General features: G+C 38.7%; 1 protein-coding gene across 4 annotated transcripts in view; it reads left to right on the top strand.

Annotated features, from left to right (window-relative positions):
* The window catches only part of LGR5 (leucine rich repeat containing G protein-coupled receptor 5), a 94615-nt gene extending 88311 nt beyond the window's left edge, over positions 1-6304 (top strand). For all 4 annotated transcript variants that reach the window (XM_085320490.1, XM_085320489.1, XM_085320488.1 and 1 more), the window contains one exon: positions 2398-6304. In XM_085320490.1, the coding sequence (XP_085176616.1) occupies positions 2398-3488 (1091 nt within the window). In that variant the 3' untranslated portion in view covers positions 3489-6304. The remainder of the gene's footprint in view (positions 1-2397) is intronic.
* Positions 6305-13652: the final 7348 nt, after the last annotated feature.

Below are 13652 nucleotides of genomic sequence, written 5' to 3'. Positions count from 1 at the left end.
TAGTTCTGCTGYGAGGTGGGAAATTGCAGTACATGACTGCCAGACATCCCTTACAACCACATCCCTATGGTCTGTGAAATGATGATAACCTAGAGTCTGAGTCAYCTTCTAGAATTAAAGGATAGGGCAATCCACCCTTAATTGTTATCAGGGAACATCTATTTGCATTCTTAACCATCTGTCATTTTCTGAATAACCAAATGGTATCAAATCGTGGAATAATAGAAAAGCCTAGGTTGAAAGGGAATTCTGGAAATCATCTGGTCCATTTTGTGCTTCAAAACTTAGGTTAGGTCATCCAGGGCCCTGTCAAGCCAAGTCTTGAATATTTCCAGCAAGTGAAATTCCACCAGTTGTCTGGCAACCTATTCCAGTAGTTACTCATTCTCACAGTGAATAATTCTTTTCCTATATCCAGACAGAATTTCCCCTGAAGCAGCCTGGACCTCTTGTTCTGTCACTATGCATCCATCAGAAGAGAGTACCTCCATCTCCTTTATAACTACCTTTTGGGTAATGAAGAATGGGATCAGATGCCCCCACATGCCTCTTCTATAGGCTGAACAAACCTGAATCACAGAATGGATGACATTAGAAGGGACCTCTAAAGATTGTCTATGTCMAATTGCCCTGTTCAAAGTAGAGTCAACCAAAGCAAGTTGCTCAAGGCAACGTCCAGACAGTTTTTGAATATCTCCAAGGAAGGAGACTCTATAACTTCTCTGGGCAATCAGTGTTTGACCATCTTATATTTAAAGTGTATTTCCTGTATTCCAGTTTGTGCCCATTGCCTCTTGTCCTTTTACTGGCACCCCTGAGAAGAGTTTGGCACTGTCTTCTTTACTACTTCATATTAGGCATGTATTCATACTGATAAGATACCTCCACAGCTTTCTCTTCTCCAGGATAAACAATCCCAGCTCTCTCGGGCTCTTCTCGTATGAAAAAAGTTCCAATCCCTTAATCATTTTTGTGCCCCTTTGCCATTAAGTCCATGTCTTTCTTGGACTGGGCAGGACAGGACTGGGCATAGCACCAGATGTGTAGAAGGAAGAATCACGTTCCTCAACATGCTGCCACCACTTTTCCTAATCTTCCAATGCTCTTCCACTCAATTCCTTCAGCCTTTCAGCTCATACCATAAGTTCTCCAACCCTGATCRACTTGATGGCCCTTCATGGGACCCTCTCCAATTTTCCAATATGTTTGTGTCTTTGGAGGATATTGTATCTTTAACATTCTTCAAGAACCCTGATTTCCTAATCTAAGCTGAAACCTCTCAGATCTCATTCGATCTCAACTCAAACTAGTAGCACTATGATCCATGATGCATTTATCTGTAAAATACAAGGGAACGTATGTAAGGATAACATTCCAAATTCTTGTCAGAAAGAATTACAACAGGATTACAAGATCCATCCCAAATTCTTTCAGTTAATTCATTAAAGATTAATCTTCTAATATCTCAGTATTGCATGCAGCTAAGCACTTTTTCCTCACACCTTCGATGTCAAAAAAATAGGCCTGGCCTTTTACTTGCAAAGGTCAAAGCTATTTGAATCACCTCCTAGAATCTTGATGGATGAAACAGAAGAAGAGCAAAGCAGTCCTCAGACAAGACTCTGCAAATGAATCTTGGACTGTGTAATGGCATGTTGTAAAGTAGCCAAAGTGCATCTGCCCATATCCACATCATACTTAGATGGAAATCATCAAACCTGTCCCAACTGAGTGAGAAATGTCTTTCAGCTTTTTTTCACATATTTACAAACATCACAGCATTTCTTGAACCTACAGACTGGAGATTTCATTCAGTGAATAAGCTTTCCAATCACTGTTTTCCTCAGACTAATGTTTTGCCTCCAGCTATTAAGTTAACAATAGTAAAATATGTATCTAGGAAATACTGCAAAAGAGAGATCTTCAAGATTTTCCAATAACCTTCCTATTTCGCCACAGTGGTGCTTTGTACATCTGTAAGATTATAGCTGAAATAAAAGGGAGGTACTGCCATCCTGTCCTCCCATGAGGAATTCCTGGCCGTATTCACACTGTGCTTGCACTACCAGACAAAAAAAAAAAAAAAAAAGAAAAGAAAAAAAAAACATTATTTAGGCTAAGGGACAGAGGCTCATGCACACTAGTAATGGAACATGCATATGAGCAGTGCATTATCAAGATCTTTGATCACTCTAAAGTTAGTCACTTTTGACTTTGGAGCTTGGCTCAAGAAGAAAAACTTCTTGAACTTTTGGACTGTAATTCACTAGCTGTGGTGAAAACCAACAAGAGGCATGAAAGTTATGGACTTAAGCAGCATAAAATTAATTTTTAATCTCACATGGGTTTCCCTTTTCTTTTTCTCTCTCTCTCTCTCTCTTTTTTTNTTTATTTCAGGTCCCTTCAAACCATGTGACCATCTGTTTGGTAGCTGGCTGATCAGAATTGGAGTGTGGACCATAGTGGGTTTGGCCTTTATTTGCAATGCACTGGTGACTGCTACAATTTTCAGATCTCTGCTGTATATTTCGTCCATAAGACTTCTAATTGGTTTGCTCTCCATTGTAAATGCTTTGATGGGACTGGCCAGTGGAGTATTAGCCAGTGTGGATGCATCAACTTTTGGTAGCTTTGCCCAGTATGGAGCATGGTGGGAAAGTGGAATTGGTTGCCAAATAACTGGCTTTCTGTCCATTTTTGCTTCAGAAGTTTCCATTTTCCTCCTTACCCTTGCCACACTTGAACGTGCATTCTCTGTAAAACATGCTACAAAGTTTGAAACAAAATCCTCTACTGCTAGTATAAAAATAGCCATTTTTTTTTGCTTTATTTTGGCACTCATCATTGCAGTGATACCACTCCTCAATGGAAGTGAGTATGGGGTTTCTCCACTTTGTTTACCWTTACCATTTGGAGAACCCACTGCTATGGGCTATATGGTAGCRCTGGTATTGCTGAACTCCCTTTGTTTTCTGGTAATGACTGTTGCTTATWCAAAACTCTATTGTAGTTTAGAAAAGGGAGAACTAGACAACGTTTGGGATTGCTCTATGGTTAAACACATAGCCTTGTTACTTTTTACTAACTGCATTCTTTACTGCCCTGTGGCCTTCTTATCATTCTCCTCCTTACTAAACCTCACTTTTATCAGCCCAGAAGTGATTAAATCAATACTGCTAGTGATTGTTCCACTGCCTGCATGCCTAAACCCACTCCTTTATATACTTTTCAATCCACACTTTAAGGAGGACCTTGGAAGTCTACGAAAGCAAACTTTGTTATGGAGGAGATCGAAACACACTAGTCTGATCTCTGTGAATTCAGAAGACATAGAAAAACAATCTTGTGACTCAACACAAGCCCTAGTAACCTTCACAAGTGCTAGTATATCATATGACATGCCTACCAGCGATTCACTAATGCCATCGTCTTATCAAATGACAGAAAGCTGTAATCTTTCATCAGTAGCATTTGTTCCATGTCACTAGTTTCAGTGGCAATGCAGAAAGTATCTATGTTTACAAAAATCTTAATCCCAAAAGCAAATATGGGTGTGTGTATATAGGCTAGAGAATGGCTCTGAACTATTGTTATATGAATCACAAAATCAGACCATCACAAAACTTACAGCAGGCTGAAAATCCAATACATGCGCCTTCTTAGCCTGTTTAGGGAATGCAGGAATGAAAAGAGAAACAGAGAGTTGCCACAGTTCATGCAGTTGTATCAACTGTTCTCTTTTAAAGTGGCACTACTCAGAAAAGGCATCTGTTGGTSAAGTGCAAAAATAGCATGTTATATTTTCAAAGCATTACCTGGTGGAGTTTGTGTTTTGGGGTTTGTTTGTGTTTTTTTTTCCCTGTTTATTGTCATTTGATCTTAATATTTTTTCAGTTCCATGATTATTTTTGTAAGTGTCCGTGTATGGCCCTGATTCAGCAAGGTATTTAAGTGGAAGAGAAATCCTATTGAAGTCCTAAAGGTTTCTTGAGAATAGACAGTGATGCTCCATGTTTCACTGATAATGCTCTTAATTTAAAATTTGAGTTGCTTTGGGGTTTGCTTTATAGAAGTCATCTGACTTAACAAAGCGTTTTTAACTGTCAGCTAAAACAATACAAAATCAACATGGCAGGAAAGAAGTTAATCAAATTTTGCTAAAAGTGACTAAAATGTAATTTTAAAAGGCAAGCCACTGTCACATGGACATTTTTCTAGTAAGGTGCTGCACGGTTTGGTTGTGACTTAGAATTACTTCCAGAATTACTGGTGATAAAATTGGCAGATGACTCAGAATTCAAGAGCAGAAAACTCTTGAAAGATGAGTGTGCTGAGTGCAAATAAATGACACCAAAGGTACTCGCTTAGAAACATTAAAACTCATTTGTCTAGGAACAAAAAGGAATCTTACTATTGGTGTGATCTCTATCCTGTGAAGCAGTGATTCTGAAAAGCCTCTGGTTCATRGTTGCTAGTCAATTGAAGAGTTACCCAAAAGGATACAATGCTCTCTAATTATAGACCATGAAATACCAAGTAGGAGTTAAGAGGTTGCATGATCTGTGTCCTTACCACTGATACAAGCACTACTGGAATATTTCATACAGTGCTTACTTGTACATGCTGTGAAGAACATTGAAAAATTGAAACAGATTTAAATATCATAATTTTAAAAGCAAGTTATCAAAGAAGTGATTTGATCACAGTTTATTAGTAGCTACTAATAAGGTACTGAGTTCAAGTGCAGAGGTCTATTCAGTCAAGAGGAGAAGAATCTAAAAGATCTGCTGGAAGTTGTCATGAGGGATATACAGCATAGAAATACAAGTGTAAATTGTTGATAATGATGGCAGTTAGTGAGTGGGATTACTAAGACTTAGGGTGAACAGTCTGTTCCCCAAAATAGATAAATTCCAATTGAATATATTCTCAAAAAGAGGTATTGGGAGAGCTGTTGGAAATCAGGGAAGTTTCATGGCTTTGGATTAGGAGAAGATTAGTTTAAATTAATACAGAGTTCCTCTCTGGCTTTAAATCTGTTAATACGTTGCCAAATCAAGGCATATACATTTAAATATGTCAGAAGCATCCCARTTACAGCCTACTGTCAAAATATTTTGGACAACAGAGCCACCTTTACTTCCCTGGATTAGTTTTTGACCTTGACCAAGCCACTTGGGAAAATTTAAGTATTCTTTTCTCAAAGATGGCACATTTTCAGACCATTCAAGACACAAAAGTGCACAAATTCAGAGATTTTTTTTGTTGTTAAAAATAATTCTCTGAGCAATTACATTTAATAGCCCAGTTTCTCAGTTAGTGGCCAGTCAATCTCCAGGTGCCCAAACAACTTTTGAACATTACCAAGGTTAGACTAACTCAGTATTTGATGGTGATCTCTGTTTTTCATCTGTTATTTTATATGTAACTTCCTGGCACTCAAAGGGTGGATTTTCACAATGAAGAATCTATTGCCAAMAATGGATATGCCTTGATTTTCTTCTCCACTCACACTGGCATATTTTTAGTTTTGCATTTACAGATGGCATCAGTTGACTTTGGCTGACATGTTCATCCTACAGGAAAAAAAATGAACAAATGCAGAAGTTATGTATGATAAAGTCAGCTGTGTAGTTATCTCAATCCTTTATCTCCTGTGGCTTTTGAAGCAGTGCAGCATACAGCTGCAGAATGATGCCTGAAACCACTTTGGATTAAACAGAGGATCAGTCAACCATTGCACAATTCCTATTAYCATGTTTACTTAGCTTTATTTTAACTGGGATCCATCTGTGCTACACTGCTTAATGTCAGTGAAATTCCTTTCAGCTCGCTATATTTAAGTTTGTAAAGTGATTTGAGAAGCAGAATAATGTTATATTTCTAAAGACTAGTTTAAGAAAGCTTCTTTTATCAGAACTTTTTTAGCTTGCAGGAAGTCCTAAAGGCTTTGTGTCTTATTTTTATAAGCATGTTTGAAATATTTTGATCAGATATTTTAAACTTGAAATTGTTAAAATTCATTTAATAGATTTTTAAAGTAAAATGTGTAAATATAGAACTGTATTTATTATTAAAATGAAATGCAGCCACAGTAAAGGACATGAGATTAAGCCCTGTACAGTTTCATATTGATATTTGCTATATTTTCTGCTCATATATATTACTAAATTCATTATCTGTAAATAATATATGTAAATGTGTAGTGATTGTAAATAGATGACATACTTCTTTTCTATCGGTGTTCCAAACATATGCAATTTGTAATAAAATGTGACTACACAGTAGAAATTTAGTCAGGGCCAAACACCTCTCAAATATGCACGCATGCTCAATTCGTCATTCCTAAATTATTCTAATAAGTAACACTAACTTTCCTAGATGTCAGAAATTCTTGGCAAAGTTTAAATTAGGGGTTGTGCTCTCTCATTAGCTGTTCTGGGGAGCACAAACATGAAGAACAGTGTTTAATTTCAATACCAACTAAGTCTTTTTATGAAGACTCTTTATGAAGATTCTGCTTCCTGTACACATGGTATTGATGGTTCAGTAACAACCTCTGAGGGTTGCACAGTTGGCATGTGAAACCCTCTCACCTCAGACTGTGTGACAAGGACATGCATCCAGTCACACAATAAATGCTCATCAGTTACCTGGTAGGCTGTAGACTGCACTGAACCGCATGAGAGATGAAGGTCTGCTGCTGCTRTATGAGAGACAGCAAATTCTCATAGATGCTTCTTCCTTTTCCAGTGCCCTACGTGGTAGACAGAGCTAGTCAGAGGATTAGCAACCAGCTGGCAAAGTTCATCTGGCATGCAGCAGAGACACTGTGTATCAAACACACAGGATACAGATGCTGTGGGCGAGGGAAAGGTGGTGCCTGAAGGATGGGACTTGGCAAGAGGCAAGCAGCTCAGACAGTTCTTCAATGCCTGTATTTATTCAGCTAAGCTGTAACTTCTAGTGCAATCAAGTCATCATCTATGCACTAAAGAAAAGCTAGACAGTGCACACATTCTTTTTCAGAGAGACTGTAGGACAGAACAGTTTTATGTGCTTTGTTTTTCAGAGATTATGATTTCTGTGAAGTACCTGAAAAAAAGTAAAATACCCATAAATACAAACTCTGAGAAAGCAAATAATCATTTAGGCAGGAAWTCAATCCACATAGAAAGTAACAAACTACAAAGATCAAAAATAAATTAAAACAATACRATATGTAAATTGATTTTAGCAGGGGTGTGCAAGTCCTAAGCAAAAATGAGAAGGGAAAGCAAAGCTAGAGTTGATTTTGATGGTTCAATCAGATAGGCAAGTGGAAAAGAAGTAGTTTTGGGGTGTAGTCTCAGAACAGTTGTATTAGGTGGACAGAATCAGCAGTGAATGGGGATGAGAAAGGCATTATTTGTGGGAAAAAGAACTGGAGTCATAACAAAGACAGCGTAAGGCAGTGCATGAGTCAAGGAAGAGCGAGACCTTCAAGAGGCAGGAGACAAATAGAAGCAGAGTTTTATGGGATCTGAAGCATAGTAGGGGAGTTTTGTGAGGAATAGTTCAGATTTGATACAAAAGAACAGAGATAGTGTGATGGCTAACAAGATTAAAATGGTAAGAAAATAGAAAATGAAGAGGCTTTCACCTACACCCACCTCATCTTGACAGTGTGAGAGCTGGAAGGTGACAACGGAGGAAAAGAAAATTGCATTGAGGAAAGACATACAGAAAGGAAAGAGAGTAAGTAGAAAGGAAGAACAGCCTGGTTAGCGAAAGCCTGAATGCAGAGGGGAAAAACATGCATTGCAGCTAAAGGTCTCAGTACATCGGAGAAAGATCTTTATTAACTTACTAACCATATAGTGGTAGGGCTTAAGGTCAGAATTTCAATGTTCTGGGCAATATAAAAAGTATAAATGATTTCTGCCTTAAAGTGCTCACACTGCACTAATCATCCATAACAGCTGAAGGAGAATTTGTGGCAGTCTTATGTGATGGATTGTTTAAGTGTGGCATCACCTAGAGAGCCACCTATTCGCTACTCTGGCACACTGGATAAAATACAGAGTTTTATTCGGCAGCTCAGAAGAGTCTTCTGGAAAGCTGCAGTTAGGAGACTTGCTAAGGCAAGAAAACTACTCAGCAAAGATAAAAAGAGAAAGCCATAAAGAAGATGAGATCACCTGTAAGAAAAATGGAAGAGGACAGTGGCTGAGCCTTAGCAGATTTTAGTGGATGAGGAACACTAAGAAGGATGCTGCAGGAGAACCACTACCAGCTGGGCCCGCAGCTTCACTCCTTGTTCTCACAATGGGTGGGATACATCCCTGGGTAACCTGGAGACATTACTTGATCTTGAACTGAGACCAGCCACTTTCACAGTCCTTGCTGCTGCTCCCTTTTTGCATTCTGACTTAGTGGCCTACATGTGTAAGTCAGCAAGAATGCTGCTGCTGCATAAACTATCGAACTATTTCCTATTCAGTCTCTGTAATAGGAATTTCTGATTTACAATATTGGGCACCAGCTATTTCCTCAAATTGTTATGTGAAATTCTGAAATAATCTCATAATCATAATAATTTCTCTGTCATCAGTTTAGACTGCTGTATGAAAGTTAASGCACTGATGAAAACCTCATCAACCACTTACGGGTTGCAACAAAAATTATTAAAAGGTTTGCAGCAAAATTAACCATCTTTCTTCAGAAAAACACTGAAAGTCAAGACAAAAGAGTAAGAACATAAGTATGGGAAGGCTAACAAAAAAGAACAAAAATAGAATCACAGCAGCAACAACAGCAACAGCGTTTGAAAATCCCTTCCAGATCCATCAGGCTTAATAATTGTACAGATCCTCAGCTGCTGCAGGGGAACATAGCTCTCACTCCTGCAGAGCTACCCTTCTTCCAGCAACAAATGATGGCCCAACAACTCCACCAACAGCAATCACCATCTCATGTTCACTTTCAAAAACATGTACCTACCAACTATAATTATTATAAGGACAAATCTATCATTCTCCAGTGATGTTATTGTATTGTATAAGTATTATTATTATCCGAACTAGGCTTAGGAAATCGATTCAGCTCTTTCCTGTTTTTGCTAAAACAAAAGCCCAGCTATATGAGATTTAAAATTTTAAAGGAGAATGCAAATTTGCCAGTGCTAATAAATRAAGTACATGAACTTCCATGTATTTATACCTAACACTTACAACTCTGCTAAAGAGAAAAGGCAGTATGAGCACTAAGAACATCTTGTTCATATAACGAGAATCACAGACTTCTGCTTCAGTGACTCTGGAGACATAGGAAATACGAGTACATTCCCTCCATAAAACAATTTGTTGTGGCATTGTCAAAATTATCTAAGGATCCAATCTCAGTCATAGGAAAGAAACAAACATTAAGAATATTCCTCTTGAGAGCTGGCCTGCAGCCAGGATTTCTTTAAAAAAAAAAAAAAAAATCAGTCACAGACAAAGAGTCCACTCAAAATCCCTATTTAATCTTTTCACAGGTGGCAACACTTTCCACTTGTCAAGCAAAAAATATGCCTTCATTAACAACGGAAAAATCTGTTCATCTGTGAAACTAAAGATTTCCACTATTAGGCGTTCATGTACTGAGAATCTTCTCCAACTGGTTTTGAAAGTCTCAGGACTCTAAAATAATTAATACTTGAAGGAAGTTTCAAACATCTCCTTTTTCATCTGGAGTCATTCTTGATATGTAATCATTGTTTTGACAGGTGTCTGCAGTTATTAACTTGGTTCCATGCACAATAAGAGCTTCTCAAGACTATCTATAGATTTTCTTGCAGTTATCAGCATTTCCAGTTTATGRACTGGCCTTTGCTTGAGGAAGGAGCTCTCCTGGCCTTCTAAGAAAACAAACAAAAAAAGTAACTAGGGAGAATATTCTACTAGAAACAGAGGTTTCACCTCCTGTAGCAAGTACCACAGCCTTCTGTGAAATCCTCCTAGGCCTGTGGTTAACTACGAAAATGAACTCCAGAAAGTCTTGAGCAGTCAGGGAATGTATGAAGTCAGTCTGAAGTCTGCAGCAGTAACAGGTGTCTTTCTTAGTACTTCCCTCCTTGAGCATAGTCAAAAGTCAGAAAACAGAAAAGGGAGCCAGGATCATTGTTCCAGAGAAGTCTCTAAAAGAAATTGATGAGAACATGTCTAAGCCATGGCAAACAAGCCAAAGGGAGAACCAGCGTCAGCTCTCCGTGACCTGCCAGTTCGCTGGAACTCAAGACCTTTTCCTGTAGCCAGTCTTCTGTAGACATCGTTGGTTCATCTTAGTTCATGCAGCGCAAAATAGTTCCCTGAGTTAAGTAAATGCTCTACTGTGAACAAAAAGCATGAGGAGTTCTGCTGTATGTGATGTGTACTTGTCCCAGCATACAGTCAGTCCTGCATATTGTTATATTTGTCCTTATTCTTTGTTGTAGGTTTGGGCAATTGGCAATATTATGGAGTTCATGACATTTCAGCGTATTCCTAAATACTAAGTTGTAACTGCATACAGATTTTATACACCAATTTCTCTGAGCTAACTATTGCTTAAGGAAACTGGCCATTGCTTTCCACCAAGGCGGCCACAGCTCAACGTATTTTCTTCCTTGTTTAATCATGACATGGTCTGACACTTGTTACATTCACTATGACAAGGCAGCAAGGTGCAACGTCCATTTGTAGAACTGAACGAGACAGAAAGCCATTTCTCCAAAGTTAGTTTTATGTACTTACCTCAAATTTCACCTACAGCTGGTAGGGAACGTGCAGGAAGGTTGCAGAGAACAATAAAGTATTAATTTTTCCACTGAATTTGTCTTTAGATTGAAAAAAAAAACAGCATAAACCCATCTCCAGATTGCTCAATACAGACATCTGAGATGCTCCAGCTGCCAGAATGGTCATAACTTATGTTCACACCTCARGATCTAAAATCCATCATGCCAGGTCATACCCGAAAATACAAAACAATACAACAAATCAAATTTTGCAAGACCTATCCTGCAAGAAAGTATCTCAGTTCACAACTTTCAGGAACAGTCTTTAATCACACAGTCTTCATGTTAACTTAAGGTTTAAAATGGCAAAAATGGGGCTATGTTCATGAGAGTCTATTTAATGTAGTTCAACTAAAGCATGCATGTCTTAAGGTCAGAGCCTAATTTTCCCCACTTTAGGCAGGGGYTAGGCACTTCTTTTAAAGTACAGTCTAGCTTCAGAGATAACTAAGTTAATCAAATCTTCCAGTTTAGAAAGCAGGATCCCCAGGTACCTATGCAGAAACACCTGTGTATATTTTAAAAAGCCCTGATATGGGGAAATAGCCTGACTGTATAAACCCAGTGAGGAGGGGACATCGCTGGGAAATAAGGATACTTTCCAAGCACTACCCCATTCATTTACAACACACACATGTGAAATGCTATCTCTTTGAGCACATCAAGAGACAATTCCTCTGCTCATAGTTGTAGACTTCCTTCCAGCCACAACCTCACCCAAAAGTTGTTGCCTTCTTCTACAGCTCATACAGCAGCTACTTCTCCACATGACCCCAGTGCTTCATCCTTTGCCATCTCCAACTGCTTCCCTTTCCCACTCCCTCACCCCCTTACCCACTGCAAAATAATACCCAGCATGTGGCTCTGGCCTATTTAGTTTAGTTTTCAGGCTGGCTTTGCTCATTTAGGGGCAGGCACTCTTGTTTACATTTATCCAGGTGAAGGTGACTCTATTATCTATCAGCCTGAAGAGTTTTTCTCCTAATCCACAGAATAACAGTATGAATTATTGCAACCATTGATGGTGTAGACTGTAAATGACTCAGCCATGGTGTCCTGTGCCCAAGGAAACACTACTGTCATCAAGTCAGAACCTGCTGATGCAGGGGCAGTTAGAGCAATCACCATCACTCATTGCCACGCATATAAAACAACTGTAGCCACAGGCCAGTCAATTCAATTATTTTTTCACCCGCATTTGTAGGTAGGTTTGAGTTGCTATCTGCAAAACCAGCCTAAAAGCATTTCAGGTAGCTGTGCACTACAAGGAGATGAAGAACTTGCACTCTGYCTGTGCCCAGTGTGACAACTGCTTAACTAGGTCTCTCCTTGCCAATTTTCTGTAACAACACTTCCGAGTGGAGGTGGAAGATTTTTTTCTTAGTTTCCCCAACACTTTTTTTTTTCATTTATAAGCGAGAAAAAAGAGACAGATAGGAAGCAAAGGTGGTTTGGGAAGACAGTGGATGACAGGAAGTTTCCTGGGCAGAAAAGCCTGGTTCAACCCCCCATGCAGCACCAGGCAGGAACATGTCTCCCAGAAAAGGATGCGGAAGATCTCACTGAGGCACTCAAGGAAAAAAAATGGAGAAGGTAAAAGAACCCCAAAAGACAAAAATAAGTCATTTAGACAAAATGTTCACAGTACTTGCTTGGGCTCAGCCAGGTAACTATGAAGAACACGAGGCACAAGCCCATTTCTACCTGCAAGTGCACACACAGGGCTGTGGGAGTGATAGCTGGACTCCTTCATGAGTCCTGCCCCAGGCAGAGGCCTCTTGCCCAGGGGCTCGGACACAGCTGGATGGTACGTGTGCACCAGGCACCCGGGAGGACATCTGGCTGCTGTGAGTAACTTCTCTCCATGAGGTTGAAGGCCCAAATGTTTTGCATAAATCTCAATTTGCAAAAAAGGAAACATTAAATGAAAAACAAATCCCTTGAGAAAAACAAACTATTTGTGGACAAAGTCCCCTCTGATGGAGAGCTACGCAGCTGCATGTGTAACTATTCTGGGAAGAGCTAATGGAGGCAGCTAAAAACCTTTTTGGCTTCCTCTTTCCCTTCTTAATAGTTGAATTCAGGGATGGATTTAGAAGAAGGTGAACAGTATCATAAAGAATTCACATATCTTTGATTAAGAGCAATAAAACAAGCAGCATAGAGTTAGTTCCGATACCGGACTGGAATAGGAGGTGAAGAAGAACTACTGCTGATGTACTTTGTTGTCATACTTTAAAAGATAGGACATATGATCCACCTTTAAGGATTCAGATTTCTATTGATTACTAAACACAGTCAGGCATGGGCCAAATGTTTTAGTAGATTATTTGGTCATTCAGAGAGCACAGATCTAGGAAAAATTTGAAAACAAATAACATATCAGTATCCATGAATAAGAAACAATTAATGCCCTAACAACATTTTTCCAAAAATCTAACTTAAGTTAATTGCAAAATTATGGAGGAAGCTATGTCAGTGTGAAATTGCCCATACTGTAGAACAACAGATATTTTCTGGAACTTAGAGAAAAGATATTACTAAAGATACTCATTTGTTTTCTTACTCTTTAAATTGAATTACAAAGTTGAAAGAAATKTAACTTTTATATATCTGAAGTCAAACAAATAATTGCTTCAGAACTTTGTTACCAGAAATGGAAAGTTCTTTGCTAAGATCATATTTACCCAGCGAAGATCGTATTTACCTAGTGCTTATCTATTACCTAGCATACATGGGAACTTTGTCTCCAAATAGGTAGCTGATACAGGCCTTTAACAATAAATAATATTGAAAGTAATATTCCCACAATATGACTGAATTGGTTAGGAGCCATTACGCATGTAGGAGCTAG

This window comes from Rhea americana, unplaced genomic scaffold (assembly GCF_003343005.1).
Source record: "Rhea americana isolate MKP2758 unplaced genomic scaffold, rheAme1 scaffold_64, whole genome shotgun sequence".
Taxonomy (NCBI): Eukaryota; Metazoa; Chordata; class Aves; order Rheiformes; family Rheidae; genus Rhea; species Rhea americana.
Note: the sequence above shows the minus strand (reverse complement) of the source record. Positions and strands in the feature narration are given on the sequence as shown.